We start from the raw sequence: 23,866 nt of genomic DNA, 5'->3' as shown, positions 1-23,866 counted from the left end.
TGCGTTTACCATACTACTGAGGACGTTCATAAGATTTTTCGGCACACTACTAAGGAAATCGAAGCGAATAAATTTGCGATTAAGAAGGCCGCACGGTAGTTAGTTTGTGGTGCAGAAGCTAAAGTCGGCGGAGTTATTCGTTTTGTGTTTTTGCACGTACTTAATTCAGGTTCAAGTCCTGAAGTCATATTTTTTTTCTTGCACATTTTTTTTTTACAATTCAAACCAGGAAAGTTTGGTAAAATTTTTGAGTTTATTTTAATTAAAATTTCTTTAAAATACTGTTTTTTGTATTTTATAAATGGAAATTTCTTTTCGGTATAAAATAGTTCATACTGGATATGACCTGATTTTTATATAAATCAATCAAAACAGAAAATATGTACATATGTCTATAATCTATTTCATCAAATCCAAATTATATTGATGAGAAAATATCATTCTAATATCCGTCCAGAAAGCCAAACGCGCATACACAGATGCATATGCATATAATTACGCATACAAACTTTCAACTAACGCAGAATATGTACATATAAAACTGCGAATCGAATAAATGAGTGATTTAGAAAAGATCATTAATAATTGTAGATTAGCGCAATCGTGAAAGACTACGACACGTCTTGCAGTACATCGTCTCATGTTTGACTCAGGTTCAAATCCTGTGCACAGTTTTTTATTCGATATTTTTATTTCATTTTTTATATTTGGTTTAATTGAAATTGATTTAAAATAGTGTATTCAGGTTTTTCTAATACCAGTTATTTAGAAATTTATTTTCTATATAACATTATTCATTTGAATTGATTTATATGTAAAACAGCCATAAAGTCAATCATATGAATATGCATTCCTATATTTAATTTCTTCAGTCAAATGTGAACTACTTACATACACATATTGATGAGAAAATATTCTAATATCCATCCAGGAAGCCTAACGCGCATACTCACATATGTGTTTAAATATATGTACAAACTACCACCATTCTAACAAACCCAGAACACAAGCTTCTGCGCACACTTGACACATGGGATATGTATACCCTATGAGCAAAAAGAACCGGGAAGGTGATGTTGACTGCTTCCTTCGATTGCCAAGGCATAGTCCACCATGAGTACCTTCCATCGGGCCAGACGGTCAATAGAGAATATTATTTATCCGTTTTGAAACCTTAGAGAGATGCTGTGTGTTGCAAACCGCCGGAAATGTGAGCAAACAATTCTCAGATTTTGCATGATGATAACGCGCCATCGCACTGATCAAAGAGAATACAAATCGGCCTGCCGGGGGTGTTTGGAGGACTGGGTTAAACGTTGGCACATGTGTGTTGCTTCAGACGGGTCATATTTTGAAGAAGATAATATAAATTTGCCTTAAATTTAACTCTGTTTTGTTTAATTTAAACATTCCCGGTACTTTCTGATCATAAGGTACATACTTGCGGCTTTGCGGACAGCAATGTGTGATTCGCTGGAAGTCGCATTAACTCTCGACTGTCGCACAGTTAGAAGACATATTTACATACATATAAGGGTGCATACATACATACGGAGCCGCGGCCACTCGACATGACAAAAATTTAAGATTTATCAAATATTGGCAAATAATTCCACGCGAAATATTCCAATATTGACTATTTTCGAATGGTCGCGAAAATTGGCATATGGGCGGCTCGTTTTATGAATGAAATTGAAATATGAGCTCTAACTTATGAATGAACTTTTTGTTTTGTTCCAAATTGTTCAGCGCCGTCGCTGATAGAATCATGGCCGCTGCGACTGCGTCTACGAATGTATTTTGTTTTCGTAGTCGCTAGGCTTAGATTTTAGCTTTGGGCGACATGCGCATGTGAGGTATGTGTTTTTGTTGTGTTCTAGAACATTTTAGAATGTGCGGTGGCAAAGCGGCCATGGCGTTGCGCTTGCTGTTGCTTTTGCGTCTATCAAAGTACATATCGTGTTTTTGTAAGTACAATATTAGGAATATCGACTGGTGAAAGACAAAAGTACACGGAAGCAAGAAGGGAGCGCTGTGCTCGCGCATATATGTACATATGCATGCATGTATGAACATACATGGATGTAGTAACATGTGAATACAATTATTTTGTAGAAAGTTTAGAAGGCAAGTAGGTATATATGGTATGTATGTATATATGCTAGGACATAAAGTCGGTATATATACATACATAGAGCAGAATTGTAATAAATTTTATGTATCCGCTTATCATTTCAAAAGTAACAAAATGGTAAAAAAATAAGCAGTCGAAGAAATAAATGCACCGCCTATTTTTCCTCGCCACATGTTAGACTCGATTTCAATTCCCAGTGCAAACCTTTTTTTATTAATTTTTTTTTTTAAATTCGTTTTTTTTTATGTAATTAAAAAAAATTATGTAATAAATTTTACGTATTCGCTTATTATTTCAAAAATACGAAAATAGTACAAATTTAATTGGTTTAATGTCGAGGTGAGAAATGTGTTGTGTGTTGAGGTGAAAGATGTGTGGTGTTTCTAATTTTTGTGTGGGCAAAAGTCAGTGAGGTGTCTATAAACTCGGTGTGCTAAATGACCTTATTACAAATCTTTCAGATCTCAATTGTACTAAAAAAAGCTTACAGTAACATTTGCACCTTCTCATTGCATTAACATTCTCTGGTGTAACTGTGTGTTTTTCTTTGTTTTTGCTTGTTTTAGCACCCACAATGCAAATAATGCGCTGACTATTGTGCCGGAGTAAGGATGGAAAGGTTAAGTTTTTGGATTTGTGGAATGATTTTTTTTTTGTTTTTAGAAACAGAGGAAGTAGGTAAATTTGGAAAAGGGCGAGCACCGTGCTTTACGTGGGATTCGAACCCACAACCTCTGGGATGGCAGGCTAGACTACCGAGGCCGCTACACCTACCGACGTATTTATAACCTTACCGCATTGTAGAGAAGCCACATCTGCACATTCTCCCCTTATTCTTTGGGTCGTTACCTTGGCAAAATTTAAAATTTGGTTTATCCTCAGTGATATACCCAAAATTTTTAGCACTGCCGATAAAGTTTTTTTCCACTATATTTAAATAATGTCGGGTGTCCATTGTGTCGTCAATAAACACCAAGTCTCCTCCTACTTTACTTGAAATGCAACCCCTAAACCATAACGGAAATTTTTCTAAGTTTAACCGTGTGAATTTTATTTCGATTTTGTAAAGCTGTGAAGCGCTTGCGCCATACTCTAGTCGGTCCATCGTTTGTGATACAGCATTACCTTCGTCTCGTCGCAAAATATAATGTCGTCCCAAAAATCTTCTGGTTCGGAAATGTGGTTCAAAGCAAGAGACTTGCGTGCTGATCTTGATGAATATTTTTGGTGCAGTATGGCTTGACGCACTGCTTCATGAGAAACAGCAACACCGCTCCCCTCGTTAAGCTCCTTTGCAAGTGTTCTCAAGGAAATTCTCGGGTTTTGATCCCTCTTTCGGATCATCAAGCGTTCCAGTAATTTTAGTTTTAGGCCCACCTGCACGCTTTTGTTCTTCTAGCAAAGTGTTTATTTATTAAATTCACATTTTGTCACTTGAACTAATTTCGATTTTGTATTTTATACGTAACCATAAAATAAAAAAGAATATTTAAAAGTTTTATAAACCGTGTATTTCATACAAATTAGGGTGCAAAAATAATAATGACAATGTAAACGATTTCAACACAAGGACATAAATTTGTGTACATACAAGCATACGAATATACAAAAAAATTATTACTTTTTAAAACATGACTCATTCACCAAATAAACTAAAAATATTCACTTCGAATATCCTGATTAAGTCGCCGCAAGACAATTCACCATCATTCAAGAATTTCTTGGAAAAATAGGGGGGTGCAAACATTATTCTTATAAGCATTTAGGGAGCAAACCTTTTAATCCCATCCAATCTAGGAACTCCGCATTTGTCTAAAAATGAAATATAGTTAGATTTAAAAAAATAATAATAATAAATAATAAGACTATAATGAAATATAATAAAAAAAACTAACAAAAAAATAAATAAAATAAAATAAAAAAATTATTATATTTTAAATGTTTATGCATATTAAAAAATACAATATAATAAAATAAAAATTAAAAAAATTATATATAAGAAAAAAAAACCAAAAAAATAAAAACAAAAATAAAATTAAAAGAATGAAATATAAAATTTAAAAAATATTATATTTTAAATTTGTATGTACATTAAAAATATATAATAAAAAAAAATAAATATAAAAAATGAAATATAATAAAATAAAAATATAAAAAAATAAAATGTAATGAAATATAATGAAATAAAGGGTGTTTTTTTTAGAGGTTAGGTTTTCAAGTTGGCACAATTTTTTTCGTAGATGGTCTTTTTGACAGCTGTCACTTGATTTATGCTCAGTTTGGTTTGCCATTTCATAATGAATAGACTTACACCTGAACAACGTTTGCAAATTGTGTAAATTTATTACGAAAATAATGGTTCGGTTCGCGCGACGCATCACAAGAAAATTTTGTTCAGCGATGAAGCTCACTTTTGGTTGAATGGGTATGTCAATAAGCAAAATTGTCGCATTTGGAGTGAACATAATCCACAAGCCATTGCTGAGACGCCGTTACATCCTCAAAAAGTCACTGTTTGGTGTGCTCTATGGGCAGAGGGAATCATTGGTCCATATTTCTTTAAAAATGAAGCCGGCCATAATGTTACAGTCAATGGAGAGCGCTATAGAGCCATGATAAATGACTTTTTCGTGCCTGAATTGGACGATGTTGATGTGGACGAGCTTTGGTTCCAACAAGACGGCGCTACATGCCATACAGCCAACGCAACAATCGATTTATTGAAGGAAACTTTTGGTGAGCGCATTATCTCGCGCCGTGGACCTGTGGCGTGGCCTCCAAGATCGTGCGATATAACACCGCTGGACTTTTCTTGTGGGGCTATGTGAAGTCGCTTGTCTACGCAGATAAGCTCGAGACGATTGACGTCTTGGAAGAGAATATTCGGCGCGTTATTGCTGACATACGGCCTCAATTGCTGCAAAAAGTGGTTGAAAATTGGGCCTCTCGGCTGGAATTTATTCGAGCCAGCCACGGCGGCCACTTGCTCGAAATCATTTTTAAAACATAATGGCAAACCCTTATCTTTATAATAAAGCTAAATTCTTGGCCATAACATTAAATTATATACGTTTTATTTCATATTGAAAACCTAACCTCTAAAAAAAACACCCTTTATAATAAAATAAAAAAAATATTATATAATATTTACAATTTGATTGATGATTGTTTTTTTTTTTATGAGGAACTTTTTCATACCAGAAATACATACCGGGGGCATACCATTGCGTATCGAGTGGCAACCGCTATTAGAAAAAACTTGTTCTATCAGTTACATGCACCGAACATCGACCTTGACTTTTATGTATATCGCATGACTCCCGCACACACACACACACGAGTACTTACGTCTGTTCGCCAATTTAAGAAAACTTTTGTTTAAATTTATTCATTTATAACTTTGTTCGATATAACCGATCCGCACAGTTCAAGAATAAAACAGTAATTGAATTTATGCTTAGTTGGTAATTAGTGTAAGAGTATGAAGAGCGGATAACGGTTATATTAGAAGAAATAAATGAGCAATATTTATATTGAGAAATATAGGATAGTAACATAAATATGTATATACAGGGTGTTAGTGTGGGTACATTTATGTAACTCTTGGGCACTTCCAACTCGAAGGCACGCATGAACTCATTCGCCTAAGGCGGCCGCAAGTAGCGTAAAACCGTATAATACAATAAAATGGGGTTATAAAAATAAATACAAAAACGTATAATAAATAGTTCCAATAAATAAAAATAAACATAATAAAAATAAATAAAATATAAAAAATAAAAAAAATAAAAAAAATAAAAAATATATAGAAAATATAAAAAAAAAATAAAAAAAAAATAAAAAAAAATAAATAAAAACAAAAAAATAATTAAAAATATAAAAAGTGTAAAATAAATATAAAAAAAATATTTAAAAAAAATTTTAAAACTATTAAAAAAAAATCAAAAATAGAACATAACGAACAAAGTAAAGAAATAAAATAAAAATAGTTTTACTATTAAACTTACTTTCTACTTCAATTGAAATAAAGTGAAATAAATTGAAAAACTTACACAAAACGTATAATAGTTTAAAGAAATCAAAAACAAATATAATAACAAAACTACAAAAAATAATAAAAATATAAAAAAAATATAAAAATCAAATAAAAATAATAATAAAAGTATAAAAATTAAAGACATAAAATAAATATAAAAAAATTGAATAAATATAAAAAAAATTTAAATAAGTTAAAAATAAAAAAAAGCAAACAAACAAAAATAAAGAAATAAAATGAAATAAAAATAATTCTATTATTAAACTTACTTTCTACTTTCTTCTACTTCAATTTAAAAGTAATAAATGATGTGATATAGGTAAATTGAAAAAATAAAAATTAATTCAAAAACGTATAACAAATACTTAATAAATCAAAAAACAAAATCATAAAAATACAAAATATTAAAAAGATATAAAGTATATATAAAAATTATTAAAAAAGGAATAAAAAATATATTAAAAAATAATAATAAAAATAAATAATATATAAAAAATATTGAAATAGAAAACAAATGCAAAAAAACAAATAGAAACAAATAAAATAGCAAAAAAAAAACAAACAAAAAATATTAAAAAGAGAAAAAAAAAACAAACCACACAATACAAAAGGAAAAGAAAAACAAAATAAAATAAAAATATAAAAAATAAAATAAAAATTAATTTAAAACAGTTTTAATAAATAAAATAAAATTATAAAAAGGAAATATTAAAAAGAAAAGAAAAGAAAAACTCAAACAAAAAAAATAAAATAAAAATAAATAAATAAAAACAATTCTACTATTAAACTTACTTTCTACTTCTTTGCGTTGAACGTTTTCATGCCCTTGCATTCCTGTACGAGGTAGCTAAACTGCTCATCACTTTGCAAAGTTTTCGGATTTCCAATGAGTATAAGCAACGACTGTGCTCGCGACAGTATGACATTCAAGCGCTGTGTTAATTATTAATTTAGTATAAAAGCCATATTAAAGTAGTTAAGTGAATGCATTTCTTTTAAGCTTTCTTGGGTGCAATGGTTTCGAAATCCGTGAAATTACAAAATACATACAAACATTGTGCGTAAGAGACAGTCTATTTTTATAATTTTTTTTTTTTTTTTTAACACTCGGCGTCGTTGGACTTTTGTCAAAACAACTTATACCTGTCAAGCACTACATTGCCGTATTTTTATGCCATACTATAATTTAGACCCGCGCCCGGCCCTGCATACGAATTTTTTGTCTAACTTAAACCTTTCTTACATCACAAAAAACCTGAATTCAATTATATTTCTCTGGGCCTATGTGAGCTGTTTTCTTGCTAATTTTTTTGGTAAAACATTTTATGCAACGGACGAAAAAAGGGACTCGAAGTAATGCCGAGTCTCACAGCATGTATACCACGCGGTCAAAGACCCGTAAGAGCACCCATGAAATTCGAGAGCTGAGATTTTGTTAACCGCAGGGGATCTCTCGAGCGCCTCCGTTGCACTTGAGGTCAGAAAAATTTCACGACCCCACAAGTTTGTGTTTTCGTAGGTCCCTTGTGTAGCCAGCTCATCTGCTTCGCAGTTTCCTGCAATGTCACTATGACCAGATACCCAGATGAACTTTGTATTGCCAATCGGCTGCTTCTTTAATTGCCGCTACCTCTGCTGACAATACACTGCAGTGGTCCGGTAACCTCAACTTGAGTCTGATCGGGAGCTCCCTGGCCTCTAACTTTGAGCCCTCCGTGAACCGGTTCACCAGGCCCTGCCTCCAAATACTGCACCACACCAATTTTTCTCTTGAAGGAATGTAAGTGTAGAATGTCCCGCTCGCACTGCGGTGCGCATGGATTCGTCGCCAAAGGGATGAACCCAAAGTTCCTAAGGATGCTTGTGTGTCCGTGATTGAGGTCGAGCTTGTAGACCGAGCCTTTCATTCTGATTGCGACACGTGTAGCCACAGAGATGCCTGTACTGTCTACAGGTACCCCTTATAGCATTGCATTAAGCGCTAGAGTAAGAGTAGCTCGAACCGTCCCATTGATTCTAATGAGGACAGACCTTTGGAGTCACTCCAGCTTTTTAACCGATGCCATCGTTTCCCGTGAGCTGCACCAAACAACGACTCTAGACAACAGAATTGACTTTATAATGGTATTATAGAGCCAAAAATCAACTTTAGGCGAGAGGTCCCCCTTTTATACAGTAGCGCCTTTGCATCCATACAAGAGAATCTGCTCAATGTTGGGCTTCCACGTTAGCTTATTGTCAAGGACTAGACCTAGGTACTTCACCTTGTCAGAAAGCACCAATAGAGCACCCCCTATTGAGGCGAGTTGAGATCTGGGTATTTTGCATTTCCTCGTGAATAGGACAATCTCCGCCTTAGAGGATTCACCGATAAGCCGCTGCACCTAATAACTATGTACGTTCAGATATTCACCAGTTAAATTCATATAAGTTGTTTGGACAAAAGTCCGTACTCCGGAGGTACGTACCACATATATTCGTACATATTTTGTTTTGGAAACTACTTAGCAGAGTACCTCTACACAAGTAAGCATGATTATAAATGTATGAATGTATGTCTGTATAATATTATTAGCAAACATACCTTCGGATCCGTTACAAAGCCCAAATTACAAAATGACTTCACGAACGAAGCTATAATAATTGGCTTTTCACGACCTTGAAATAGCTCGGCTGTACCAACTTCGATGCCTTTCAAATTTCGATGATACAATATTTGTTTTATTTTTGCGCATTGAAGTCTGTAAGGTGAAATAACCCCTATTTTCCCAAGATCCACATGGTTTTGCAATTTGTGGATAATCCAGAGGACTTTGTCGACTTCTGCTTTATTGTAAGAGCTTCGTGATGATTTTGAGCCGTCTAGCTGGCCATATACAGGCTCGAAAATGATGGGAAACTTTTTATTGCCGAGCATTTTTAGTTTATCCCATTTCAATAGCTTATCTAAATGTGTAATAAGAAAAATTTATTTTCAGCTTCACAGTTTATTTAGATATAGGCGTGGCGTCCAAGCATCCTGAGCTCCGTTCGAAAATATATTTTTGCCGCGCTTGACTTGAGTACTTCACCGAGTAAGGAAGAGTAGAATTAGTGAGTTAATCTTAGCAATAATAATTAAATCAGAAGCTGCGTGAAGGGAAAATATCCAATGGGCGATGCGAAAAAGACAGGTTACGAGCAATAAAATGTGGCCGATGCATTTTGCCATTAGCTCTGATAGAAAGTAAACCATGAATATCCAAATCATTGAATGCGTCATAGTCAGGGACCAAAAATAATAGTTATTTTCGAAATTTCAATTCAAAAAGGCAGTCGGAAAAGGTTTGTATGTTTAACATTTTCATATAGCAATGTGATGCTTGTTAGCCAAAGATTACTTATTATTAATTTTAGGTTAGGTTATGTTGAAGCGGTTGTCCACTGTTGATGCACGGGGATCAGCTGTCTGTTTGTTGGCTAAATGACAGTCCCCAGACTATTGTTTATAAGCGCCCGAAAGCATTTTGCCGAGAGTGAACGCGAAAAAAGAAAATTAGTAATGGATTTGAAACATAATAGTGCGATAGCATTATATTTGGCTAAAAAATCACAACCAGCGATTGTTCGTGATCTCGAGCACCTTAAAGTAAATAAAGTTTTTGTTTATCGCACCATTACTCGTTACAATAATACTGGTAGCATCGCGAAACGTCATGGAGGTGGTCATCAAAAGACTGTAACGTCACGTGAAAAGGTGAAGATCCAAAAGGTGCATGATCTCACATCAAAGCAGCAACAAGTGAGACTTGAGAGAGCGAAGGAGTTGCTTCGCTTGGCCGAACGCACACACATTTGCTTTCTAGTTTTATATTGCGAGGGAATCACATTAGACTAGCCAAAATCGCGAAAAAAGTAACTGTTTTGCCACGGCGCCACCTAAGGTACTCAGTTCGCCTTGGTCGTTTCCCATGGTTAGTGAAGAGTCTAAGCCAGTGATTGCCAAAGTGGTCTATATCGACCCCTGGGGGTCTATGACAACCTGCAAGGGGTCTGCGTCAGCGAAAATAAAATTTGGGGGTCCATGAAATGAAAATGCGGGTCCACGAAAGTGGATCTCAACACATACCCTGATAGTACCTATTTACTTACATCATACTATCTTACTATATGATATCAAAATATATATACATTATTTATAAAAGTACCTATGAAGTAAAAAATTTATTATATATAGTGTAATAAATGACGTTGGCAATACTTTAATCATTAAAAATGGACACGTCAAGTGTCAAACTTAGACGAGGACGGCACTACTCGGACAACACTGAAACGACGAATGAACGAGGATGAGTTGGCGGGAAAGAACGACAGAAGTGATGGTTGGAAGTAAGGCGGCAACTTGTTCAATTCGTCACTCTATAAATACGAATGTGGGACAAATACGTTTATTCAATATTCATTTCCTGAATCTTGAAAATGAAAGTGCTAAGAAAATATTTTGAAAAATATAAACAGATAGTATCACACAAATTATAGTGAGTCAGTGTTATTTTGTTTAAGAGTGCTGGAGAAAAGTAAGTACATTATTTTTTATTAAATTTTAGTTTTGTACTCGTAGTTAGCGAAGATAGATGAATTACGCCAATCATGATTTTAGTTATTAGTAGTTTAATATTCAATCACGCAAAATTACTCCTCAATAGTTTCTTTTTAAAATGTTTAGCAATCGGTATTATAATTACAGTGCAATCTCCGAAATTCGAGCTTTTATTTAAATGCCCTCTATTCAGATTTTGAATCTAGGTTTGAGGATATTTTGACTATGGTAATACCACCGTGGATAATTAATCCATATGGTGTCAAAGAAGAAACGAATGTCATAATGCAAGAGGAGCTAACTGAACTAAGTACAAAGGAAGAACTTAAGGTTCAGTTTAAAAACGGATATCAGCAATTCTGGTTGCAAAACAACATACCCGTTACTTATCCCGTATTATGGAATATAGCGAGGAAATTTTTAATTTCCTCTCCATCGTCATGCCTAGTGGAAAGGGGGTTCAGCGCTGTTATCAATCTCCTAACGAAAAAAAGAAACAGACTGGACATTATTAGTCGTGAAGATTTAAGATTAACCCTTACAAAATTTACGCCAAATGTTGATAATTTATTATTAAAGCATCAGGTTCATCCTTCTCACTAAAAATATTGACATATTGCTTATGTTATTTTATTTATACGGAAAAACATGGCAAGGGGTCTACGACACAAAAAAGTTTGGGGAACTCTGGTCTAAGCGCTAGCGGTCACCGTAGCCGAATGGATTCATACGTGACTACTATTCGGAAATGCACAGGTTCCAATCCCCATAAGCGAGTGAGAAGCTGTGTAGTGTATGGTTACCCAAACAGTTTCATAGATTTTGTTTATCACATTCCTTGATTTCTTACCCATTTCCACTTCTGCAATCAATTCGTCTTTGTAGTACAAATGATTAAACAGCCGTAAAATTTCCGGATGCGATCGATAGTTTCGACGCAAACGTGTCTGTAAAGTTTGATCATAGGTGCCATCCTCTCTGATCGCATAACAATCGCGTTCGAGTAAACGTTCCATTAGGGAGTGTTTAAGGCCGAGTTCAGCGGCAATTTGTGACATGACCACCGGTCCCAATTGCTTTGTGTCTCCCGACAATATCACACGACAAGTTTTCGTATTAACGCTAGTTATGGCAACCAAAGTTTCCGCTTCCGTGATGGCACCCGCTTCATCTATGAAGACATGCGTAAAGGGCCAATCTCCAATTGTGCCGGTACGCAAGCGTCCCACAGTGCAAAGTGTCGCCACAATTATGCTATATTTCTGAAGTACCTTAACGGCAGGTGACACAAGTTCCCCTTCAAAAAAATTTGCATACTTCTTGATCAGAGGATTAATATTTTTAAGCCCAATTTTATCAATCCATGAATTTGAAAAGACGCGTAATATATTCCAAGTTTCAGACTCGTTTGTTCTAGGCTCGCGCTGCTGTTCTTCAACTTGTGGATGTTTTTCGAAATATTCACAAATTTTCAAGGCGACTGTGTCGCTAGCTGAATTCGAGCCGGTTGTAATCAAAATGCGGCATCCAGGCCTGTGAATGTAAAGCTGCAAAATTGCTTCTACGATTGTCGTGGTTTTGCCAGTGCCTATAAAGATAATATAGAAAAATTACACCAAAAAAAAGCTAATATTCCCGATGTTGTTGTGATGGGTATTTACTATCCCCGAGGCTTGCAATTCGTGTAAACCGTTTCACGCTGGTCTGAATTCACTCACCTGGCGGTCCAACAACTATGTACGGGGCGTAAGGATTTCCACCAGCCACAATTTGTTCTACAGCTTGCAACTGCTCGGGATTTGTGCAAATCTGCTCATTAATAATTTTCAAACTAAGGCTTAAAATACATAAATTATATAGAGTTTAAGTAATGGATTCGTTTATTATTAGGGATTGTTTGGTGGTCCAAATACAAGATTTTTTTTATAATATTTAATCAAAAGGTATTTCTCACACTTATGACTCTCTTTTGGCCAATTACTTTATACCTCGCCTGCACAAGGTTATTAAGTGAAGTGAATATCATAAGACTTGACTATTACAGTAAAGAATTCACGCACTAACTCCATTGACTGTTTAGTAACAGTTTCGACCGAAAGTGTGGAAGTAATGTCGGAAACAATCGGTCAACAATTCTCGCACCAGACTCATGAGAATTCAGCACAAAGATGTCGGAGTACACCCTTACAAAATCCAGCTGACTCAGTAAATTAAGGACATTTGAATTGGATTCCGGATTTGGTGGCAAAACATATTTTTGTAATGCGGCACATTTTAAATTTCACGGCTTCGTTGACATAGTATCTGAGAATTAGAAATCTGTAAGTGATTGCAGAGCAGCCAAACAATTGCATTTAATGCAGTTCGGTGCAGAGTAGATGCTACCAACTTTTTTGGTGCTTTAACTCTTTTTGGCTTATGGTGCAGTTAGTGGTGTAGGTCAGCCGATGAAAGTGCTACACATGTAAATGAAAAGTTGCCAGTTGGCACTCATGAATAATTTTTATTTTTTTTATTTGATTTTATTTTATAAAGGTTTACATAACAATAAAATGAAAACTGATAGTAGCGCAGCGCTAGCATCGGAGGCTTTCGGTTGACAGGTTGATTATGACTCGATTAGATCCGATGAAGTAGATCAGTGTCTTTAGAGATAGTGATATAATATAGTTATGCTGGCTTCGGTTGGGTTTTTTAATATTTCAAGAGGGTCCATATTGCGTAAGTGATGATGTTTAGCCGATGCAAGATTAGGGCATGAAGACAGAAGGTGATTTATACTCAAGAGTAGAGTTCCAAAAAGGGCATAGGCCTTGGAGTATATGGGAGTGTGTAAGTATTGTGCGGCCTAGCCGAAGGGTGTGTATGGTGTGACCATATTCGTTGGGATTGACTCACTAAAACCTGGTCACCTTTGGTGTTTTATGAGACTGTAGATGTCATGTTTAAAGATGATATTGGTTGTAATGGTAGGGGTGATTCTCATTTGTTTTGCAAATTTTGAAAAATTAAGGAAGTAAATTTAGCAACCATAAAAGCCGTTCGAGAAAGAATGCGCAGAAATTCACCAATGTATTGTTTTCAGAAGAAAGGAAATTTAATATTTTTCGTTCAGACGGCCGCATAACTGTGTGGCGAAAACGTAACACAGCTTACGCTGCAAAAAATCTAGCACCAAGTGTGAAGTAGGGTGAGTATGCGAGTGAGTATGTAACGGTACATTATGAGTATGCGTAACTTATGTGGAATAAACAGTTTTTGTTATTGATGATTAGAAAAACTTGATTTTTATTCGATTGTCGTTATTGTGCCTATACTTATGTCTGTCACTGTATATCGGCAACGCGAGAAGAGAACTGCCTTAAATTACATGTGCGTGTAAGGCTGTGCGGTCTAATGAGCTATAGCCATACTCCTTAGCGGCGAATCTTACTCGCTAACTTTGTTGTTGCTTTCTCATGCAAATTTTTCGTCAAGTTAATCGAGCATAGAAATAGCGAACAGGCTATATGACGAATCGAAGAGGCCTATTGTTATGTGGCATGTGACAAAAAGTTCCTGGTCGTTCATGAGAAAATTTCAAATTAATAAAAACGCAAAACCTCTAAATCAGATGTTTTGCTTATCGTTGACGCTTTCAGAATATTTATGAAACTGGTTTTACGACGACGTTTGCAGACAAGAAAAATTTGGCTGTCGCTATGTCGTAAAGTGTCGCGGTCCGTGTGTGTTTACTACAGGGTTCGACACTCGAAGTGTAACCAACTTCAGACCGCTCGCCAATTGGCTAAATGGCAGTCCAGAGTATTGTTTACAAGCCCGCGGGGGCATTTCGCCGAAAGAGAGAGCTATTGCATTATATTTGGCTTTTGTTCGTGAGCTCGAACACATTAAAGTAAATAAAGTTTTGTTTCACGCACCATTACTCGTTACAATGATACTGGTAGCATCGCGAAACGTCATGGAGGTGGTCATCAAAAGGCTGCAACGTCACGTGAAAAGGTTCAAAAAGTGAAGAAGCAACTTGAACGAAACCCCCGACGAAGTGCCAATCAAATGGCGAAGGAACTGAAAATATCTGAACGTAACATCCGCCGCATACTGAAAAATTATCTCACATGAAAGCAGCAACAAGTCAGACTTGAGAGAGCAAAGGAGTTGCTTCGCTTGGCCGAACGCTGTGTTTTATGGGGAGAAACTTTTTTTTAAATGGAGCAATTCGTAAACTCTCTAAACGATAGGGTTTATTTGACCGACTCTTGAGAATTTGAGTCATCGATTGGGCACAAGGAGGCAGCACCCGCCACAGGTAATGGTTTGGGCCGCTGTAACTGCAGATGGGCGCTCTCAAATCGTTTTCATCGAGCCTGGCGTCAAGGTAAATGCAAAATATTATCGGGAAAGTATTCTGGAGGTTGCTTTGAAACCGTGGTCAGACATACATTTCGGTGGCAGACCATGGACGTTTCAATAGGATTCGATACCGTCTCACAAAGATAGAGTGAACCGATGGGTTATTCTCTTTGGACCATTTTGGAGAGCAAAGTCCGAACTTAAAGATTCACCGGCTTCGAGGCGCTGAAAAAATCGATTGTCCGCGAGCGGACCAAAATACCTGCAAGTAACATTCGGCCAGCTTGCGATTCGTTGCTGAACCGTTTCAAGGCCATAGTCAATGCAAAAGGTGGTCATATCGAGTAAAAGTAAATTGACTCTTATTTTTGTATTATTTAAGCAAATTTTTCTTTGAATTGAATAAAAGTAATTTTCCCAACTAAATTTATGGCATTTTTAATTGGTTACACTTCGAGTGCCGTACCCTGTATAAATGTGACAAACTTCACTCTATCTAAAATTTACTAGTTCTTTCGTATGCGTACATACTTTTTTGAAAGAAATTTGTATTGGGACCATCATTCACCCCTACTTTTATATAGGAATACTTACCTCGAGTTTGTGGCAACGTTTACTTTAGTCAAATTATTTGGCGGGAAAATGTATTCACATTTTTTATGATTCAACAACTCTAAGGCACGATATTGCACACGAAAATTGTATCGATTTGGACGGAAAATTATATTATAGGGCTTTTTCAAACTGAATGGTGGCCTTATTTTTTTACCATTTTTCTTCGTTTTACTATTGTCTTCTTCGTATATTTTTACATAAACTGTCTTGTTTTCAACCTCCTGCAATGTTCTCACATGACGCTGTACTTGATCACGATCTTCAATTGACTCATGTGGATGAATCTCAAGTAAATCTATAGGATATTTAATTTTAACTTGCGACAAAGCAGTGCTCAGTAGTGGTACAAATACCACTTCATCCGTTTTGGCACTAAGCACCTCATCGAGATTGATCTGCGGTGGCACCTTTATCTAATTAAGAAGCGTAAACTATTTATTATTAATAAAAGTTGCGAAACTACGAATAAACGTACCTTGAATTCGAGAGGATATTTGGATTTCGATGTTCTCACCCGAATTGCATGTTTTTGGTATAAACTACAGTAGGGCAGCATAGTATGCGCATCCTCAATTTGTAACAACAATTTCAAAATTTGTCTAATGCAGCCCGGTTCAAGTTGCTGGCATTCTACGTATTTTCTAAAAACAAAAAATACATACATATTCATATTAAATGCCGATACCATAACACTACTATGTAAAGGAACTAACTGCAATAATGGTTTGTTTTTAACCAAAAATTCCACAGCAAATTTTTTAGTTTGCGCCAATTTTATTTCATCGGAAGGATAGTATTGACCCAAAATTGTGACCCTTTTAAAGTTCCTACAAAGCACAAACAAAATCGATTAATGCAAGTATTTGCAACAGATGGTATGTAAAGGGTATTTCAAAAGGCCAGTCTAGATGTTTTTTTTTTATAAAACATGAAAAAGTTTAGATTCTTTCAGGTTTCACGGCAATTCAAAATACGGCCTCTTAACAATTATTGGTGAAAAATGACACCATTTAAAGGGGTATTCTGGTCTAGATATTTGAAAAAATCATTTTTTTTTTGTTGCATATTTTCAAATTTTAGACCTTCAAAAATATGCCCTTCAGGGATTTTGCAAAATTCGAATTATTTTCGGAGATACAGCGGATTTTGTGACGTGGTGTCTAAGCCGGCCGATTGGAGCGAATCACATAATGAAAGGCAGATGTTGCCGGACGACTTGAGGACTCGTTCTTTCCAGAAAATCTTTTGCATCCCACACAACCTTTATTTATTCTATACATATATACAGTGGCCGACAGAAGTCTACATACTCCCCTCCCTTTTCTTGTTTACAAAGTACAAACCCTTTACTTATAAATGTGTTTATGTAATTTCATTTGAAACCTTTTTTTAATCGACTTAACTAAAACAAATCCATTCTTTAACATAAAACAACACAGTTATGTTAAAAAAACGCCGGGGGTCCTAGCTTGTGCTCTGATATCTTATGTTGTGATAACGGTAAAATACCGTTTGTCTATTTCTTTCCTTTTCTTATGTTTGTTGCTGTGCTAATATTGATTTTAGTTGCAACTTGAATACTTAAGCATCTACAAAGGCTCCTCGAAAAGAAATATCAGATGGCGTTAGAAATTTAGTTATTCAGCACAGGAAAGAAAAAAAATCATATGGCGAAATTTCAAAAATCTTAAACTTAAGTCGTGCAACAGTCCAGACCATTGTTAAAAGTTTAGTTAGTGGTTCAATCGAAAATAAGCCGCGCAGTGACCGCCCGAGCAAATTATCTCGCAGAGACGTCAGCTTGATTCTAAAAGAAGTGACAAAAATCCAAAAGTTTCTGCTCCGAAATTGGCCGAGGATATAGCAGGCTCATCCAACAAGTGTGTTCATCCAAGCACAATTCAAAGATCCCTGAACAAAAACGGCTTTCATAGTAGGACGCCACGAAAAAAGCCTCTTATTTCTGAAAAACAAACCGTAAACTTCGCCTGGAGTTCGCCAAAGCACACAGGAAAAAGGTGATGGATTTGTGGCAAGAAGTTTTGTTTACAGATGAGTCGAAGTTTAATATATTCGGTAGCGCGGAAGAGCAAAAGTGTGGAGGAAAAAAATACTGCACTGAGTCCGAAGAATTTCGTATCAACAGTGAAGCATGGTGCCGACAAAGTAGTGGTTTGGGGAGCTGTTGCTGCATCTAAGGTTGGAAGATTAGTATTTATTGAAGATAGTATGGATCGTTATAAATACAAATCACTATTGGAAGTCATCTTGCAAAATAAAATATTGTCAACTTCTTTTTTGCAATTGTTTCTGCATGAAGTCACTCGTGTAAGTAATTACGATTATTTTGAACCCAGAGTCATTCAAATCGGCTTATTTTTGACTAAGTTATGAGTAATTAAAAAAAATTTTCTTGTATAGATTCTTTCCATTTCAATTCAAAAGGGCTATTTGAGACATGTTCTTCGATTTCAATGTAACTCAAATATGTTGCTCTCTGGTCAAAATAATGAGACACGTATTTTTTTGTTCGCCCGAAAAAATTTTTTTTCAAGAGTTATCGGCAATTTTGTTTTTCGGCTCAAAATCGATTTTTTTTAATTATATAAGAAAATTTTTTTTTTAACTGCTCATAACTTAGTCAAAAATGAACCGATTTTAATGATTTTGGGCTCAAAATGATCGTAATTCCTTACACGAGCGACTTCATGTAGAAACAATTGCAAAGACGTAGTTGAAAATTTTTATTTTTCAAAAAACAAAAAGTGCGAAACAGGCTTTTTACTCAAAAATTCATTACTCAAAAACACCTCATTTTAGCTACTGGCCATTCAGCTCAATTGAAGTTTGAGATGTCCTCTTGATTTGGAAAAAGTTAAAAAACAAAAAAAAATACACTTTTTGAAATATTGAATTTCGAAAAAATTTCGATTTTTTTTTGCAAAATAAAAAATTGTCAACTACTTTTTTGCAATTGTTTCTACACGAAGTCGCTCGTACAAGTAATTACGATTATTTTGAACCCAAAATCATTAAAATCGGTTCATGTTTGACTAAGTTATGAGCATTTAAACAAAAAAGTTTCTTATTGTCGAAATCGAAGAGCATGTCCCGAACAGCACGGTTGAATTGAAATGGAAAGCATCTCCTATCATTTGGTATGCTCACCCGGGCACCACCGTATAATAGTCACGCACCAACCCATTCGGCTACGGCAGCCGCTTATAGGCTTACGCGGGTCATTTTTGATGTCTGAGCTTCAAACAATCTTCGGGTCAAACAGTTTTAAACTCTTTCACAAACGGCTTTATTCTGTACCTTTTTAATTGTTCTTATATGGCTTTAATTATTTATATCTACCCAAAATATTTCCTTTGCTTGTGTTGAGTTTTTTTATTTCCGAGACGCAGTCTCCTTAATCTAGAACAGAGTTCAGTAACAGCTTTATTTTCCGATTTCTGTAAAAATCAGAAATAATACATTCTTAATTAGTAATTCAATTAATCGCAACAGGGTGCAGGCAAAATAAAAATATTATTATTTTATTGTTCTATCGGATTTCCTATATTTGAGAAGAACTATTTTTAAACTGATTTTTGTATTGGGTATGGGAATAAGTTTCCGCCCACGCAAAATAAGTGTCGCTTCTGATAATATTTTTGTGTTAACTCTAGTAATATACTGGTGATTTGAAGGTGTATATGTGAGGACTCGATCGAAGAAGTTGACATTCGTTTGAAGTGTAAATATCCTTTTTTATCTGACGTCAAAAATGTCTACGTGCGTCCCGAAAAAACAGCTTTTGCGGGAAGTCATGCTTCATTTCATACGTTTTAAACAAAAGTGCAGCTGATATGTGTCGTATATTGATCAATATTTGCGGTAATCTCGCTACATAAAATACAACTTGTCGACGCTTCCAAAGTGGCAATTTCGACGTGAGCGATTAAGATCACGAAGGGGCACCGAAAAAATTCGAAGATACTCAACTACAACAATTATTGGATGACGACGCATGTCGAACCCTTGATGATATGTCTAAAGAGTTGTATGTTGACAGATCAACCGTCAGTAAACGTTTGCACGCGATGCGAATGGTCCAGAAAGCAAGTAACTGAGGCCACATCAATTGAGGGAGAGGGATATCGAAAGACGTTTGATGACGTATGGTGGTGCTTCTTGAACGGCAGAAAAGAAAAGGTTTTCTGCATCGCATCGTCACTGACGATGAAAAATGGATCTATTATGTTAACCCAAGTGTCGAAAATGTTGGAGCCTGCCAGGTAAACCAGGTCCATCGACAGCGAAAAAAAGTATTCATGCTTCAAAGGTTATATTGTGCATCTGGTGGGATCAGAATGGTGTCATCTATTATGAACTCTTTAAAACATTTGAAACCATCACTGGTAATCGTTACCGACTGCAGCTAAATCAAGCAGGTTGAATCGAGTTCTCAAAGAAGAGCTGCCGGAAAGGGACGGTAGACATGAAAAACTGATTTTGCTGCATGACAACGCCAGGCCACACGTTGCTAAATCGGTCCAGAAATATTTAGGGGGACTGAATTGGACAATCTTGCCCCACCCGCCGTATTCCCCACACATTTCATCTTCGGATTACCACCTCTTCCGATCAATGCAGTCAGCCTTTATTGGAGAGCGGTTCACTTCTTACGAGAGCATCGCAAACTGGCTCAACGAATGGATCAAGACAAAAGAACTTAAATTTTTCGTTAGAGGAATCCGTATGCTGCCTGAAAGATGGAGCAAAGTTGCAGTTTCCCATCGCATATACTTCACATAATATCAAGTTCCTTAAATAATTCAATTCAATTCCTTAAATAATTCGTAACTTTGGCTAAGAAAGGACGGATACTTTTATACCCATACCCAATAATATCTACTACTTTAATACATTTAATGATATTTAATCTTTTCTCTTTATGTTCCACCTAGTGTTACATCATTATTCATTTTTCATTCAATACAATTAAAAGCAAATAATATATTTAATTCAAACCTAGTTATCAAATATAAAAAAAAATTAAAAATAAAAATAAATTAAAAATAAAAATAAATAAAAATAAATTAAAAATAAAAATAAATTAAAAATAAAAATAAATAAATAAAAAAATAAATTAAAAATAAAAATAACACAAAAAAATTTTTATATTAAATGCACAGCAAAAATGACCGCAGCATGGAAGGCAAAAACAACACACGGTGTTCATCCCCATGACCTTGAAATGAAGAAGTATGACTGCCAACACCTTTTAGAAGACATGCAGAAGTCGACCATACTGGACACATGTGCAATAGTTGGTAGATTTTTAAATATTTAAGCAATAGCAATCGCATGGGCGTAGAACTTGTACTACGCCCCACCAGAGCACAATGGCTTGAAAATTTTATCCGGGATGTGTAATCTCGAAAATAGCCGAGGTGGATTAAACTCAAAAAAATAATAATAATAAAAAACAATAATAATTAAAAAGAATAAAAAAATTAAAAAATTAAAAAAAAATAATGAAAAAAATAAAATAAAAAATAAAAATAAAATAAAAAATAAAAATATAAATACAATAAAAACTAAAAATAAAATAAAAAATAAAAATATAAATACAATAAAAACTAAAAATAAAATAACAAATAAAAATAAAATAAAAAAATAAATAAAAACAAAACTAAATAAGAAAAAAATGTTTTTTTAAATAAATGAAAATAAACAAAAAAAACAATTTTTTTCACTATTATTTTTTTTATATTAAGTAAATCCATGTTTGAATATGCTAAACCCCCAAATTATATAAATTTAGAGACAAAAAAAACCTAAAATTTGTTTATGGCTTATGGCAATTTCAGCCCTCTATTCCTAGGGAAAAGTAATATTTTCTCCACTTTTCTCCGCCCTGCGAGGATATTTCATTTTAAAGAAGTGTCTATATGCCCTTTTTTCGTATTTGTTTTAGTTCCATCCATATTTATAATACGCGAAAGCATTTTTTGTTAATGTCATCAGACCTGCATTATATGTTCGATTTCAAAAAAATGAGGTGCCGAATCAAAGAACTTAACCAGAGGAGTGTTTTATTTTTGGAAGGTGGAAACCGATTCAGCCGAGAAGATTTAGCGGTACAGGATGATTTGAAATTTGTTGAAATGAAAAACGACACCATGAGAAATTTCTCTTCACTCCGTGAAGGTTAGACAGATTTAGATGAAATTTGGCGCACGGATTGTTGCTTATAGCTCTAACATTTGTAATATATTTTATATTTTAAAAGAGAGGGTTCCCACCTGATAGAATTTAATTTAGAATAATTCATCAGAGTGTCAAACGGAATGTCAAATATATTATTGTAAAAGGTTACCACCTGTGAGGCAAACAAAATTGTCGTTAATTCGTTTGTTAATTGAACTTTATTCAATAAAGGGTGTATCAAACGATACAAAGGGCAATAGTAATAAATATTACATACTATGTATGTATATATGTTGTATGTACCTACACAATAAGCAAATACGGTCGCTAAAACGTAATTTTTAAGACTTTTAAAGTATTTATTTTTTTCAAATCTTTGTTTTGACTAATTTTCAAGTACTGCGCAATGGAATTATTGGTCACATGTCGCTCCGTCTAATTTATCACACACGTAACCAAGGTATAGTCTTAACATGCTGATTTCAGTCATTACGGGGTACTGCCTAATCGGTAGGCACGCACAGAGAATGGGTGTGCAAACACATGACTTCTGCAGAAGTTGTCTAAACGAGGAAGAGACGATCCCGCGCCTCTGTGTCACTGTTCTGCGTAGACTCGCCTATTTCGGCGGACATTTCTTCAACGAGTTAAAAGACCTCGGCTCTGTCGAAATGAAGGACCTTGCGAAATTTTTAAATGGCACACATTGGTTTCAGGAGGGATAGGGGCTAGTTCCCCATGCGGCATTATAATGGGCCATGAGCCTGAGTGTGTCCTACAATGGACAACCGCTTCAACCTAACCTAACCAAGGCGGGGGCATATTTGGTTTCAATATTTCTTTTTTCGCAAGTTTGAAAATTACCAAGAACGAAAACGTGAAGCGATGATTCCCCCATAACGAATTTCGAACTGCTTATGCTGTCTTATGTAGATATGTGTGCACATCTACGCATACATACATTACTGCACACATGCATAAATATGATTGGATGTTCCTATGTGTTATCATAGTTACATCCAATTGCGACGGATGTTACACCCCAGATGCAGGAATGATACGAGATTCGCCTTGGCTCAGATGCATATATGCACATACACACATACGCATGCATGCAATAATAAAGTTTTTCTTACATAACACAAATGCACTATTCCTAATAAATGCACATACACATACACATACAAGTCTTTTGTTTCGTAAAACTTACCTTCACCTCCGTATCTTGAATTTCTGTTTTACTTTGTGACATTTTTATTCGATTCTTGTATATTTGCGGAATATTGATTTATTTAATCAAACGATCTACTCTACGATCGGCGACCAACTAATGCAAGAAGGATGGATTAAATGAATGGGACTTCCGTCAAAGTATCATACTTCTAGCTATGGCTGTAACGTAACATGCGGTATATAAGAAAGAGAACGCCGTAGTACGACAAATTCGCTCATTAATAACATAACAAACTAAAAACAATGCAACAACACAACAATAAAATGTAAGCTTATGTACTCGTACACTTATTACGCGAGCTCAATAGCTGATTCTGTTATATTCACTGAGAGCGGGTTAGCGGTTTGCGATGCAATTAAGGCTCAAGTTGAGTACGAATAATATAATATAATTTTCCTTGAATTTGTTTACAAGAGAAGGTTATGTACGTAGATGGACTCGTACATATACATACATATACGAAACTGTGATCATGCGGCATAGAAATACATACATAAATATGTATGTACATTATTCAATGATTACAATCGAAACTACTCGGAACAATAACCAATGCTTCTTGGTACGTCCCAAATCAAGTACACATACAGTAGCATAATTCATGCAGGACAAGTCACTTTTCTCGAAAACCATCGATATTCTCCGTATTCTCAACAGACAGCGCAAACTCCAGGTGGCTTTAGCGAACAACACCAACACCAACTCAGCTGATAA

At 35.1% G+C, this 23,866-nt stretch overlaps 1 protein-coding gene across 1 annotated transcript; it reads right to left on the bottom strand.

Moving 5' to 3' along the window:
• Positions 1-3,668: 3,668 nt before the first annotated feature.
• On the bottom strand, positions 3,669-23,269 carry LOC129245674 (putative helicase mov-10-B.1). Its single transcript, XM_054883995.1, has 9 exons — positions 23,129-23,269; positions 16,431-16,544; positions 16,193-16,358; positions 15,697-16,130; positions 12,468-12,586; positions 11,600-12,337; positions 8,755-9,116; positions 6,963-7,103; positions 3,669-3,946 (listed from the first exon to the last, which is right to left on the bottom strand). Exons 3-8 carry the CDS (start codon positions 16,271-16,273, stop codon positions 6,966-6,968), a joined length of 1,872 nt encoding a protein of 623 aa, XP_054739970.1. The 5' UTR covers positions 16,274-16,358; positions 16,431-16,544; positions 23,129-23,269; the 3' UTR covers positions 3,669-3,946; positions 6,963-6,965.
• Between the last annotated feature and the right edge of the window lie 597 nt (positions 23,270-23,866).

The sequence above is a fragment of the Anastrepha obliqua genome, chromosome 4, assembly GCF_027943255.1.
Source record: "Anastrepha obliqua isolate idAnaObli1 chromosome 4, idAnaObli1_1.0, whole genome shotgun sequence".
Classification (NCBI taxonomy): domain Eukaryota; kingdom Metazoa; phylum Arthropoda; class Insecta; order Diptera; family Tephritidae; genus Anastrepha; species Anastrepha obliqua.
The sequence above is the reverse complement of the archived record's forward strand: the minus strand, read 5'-3'. Positions and strand labels throughout refer to the sequence as shown.

Bases quoted from the DNA above. Each gene is read 5' to 3' on its own strand.
- LOC129245674 (XM_054883995.1), bottom strand. From the start codon at position 16,273: ATGCTGCCCTACTGTAGTTTATACCAAAAACATGCAATTCGGGTGAGA. The intron at 12,587-15,696 runs GTAAGTATTCCT...ATGTATTTTAAG, and splicing joins AACGTTGCCACAAACTCGAG to CCTTAGTTTGAAAATTATTA. The intron at 12,338-12,467 runs GTGAGTGAATTC...TTATCTTTATAG, and splicing joins CATAGTTGTTGGACCGCCAG to GCACTGGCAAAACCACGACA.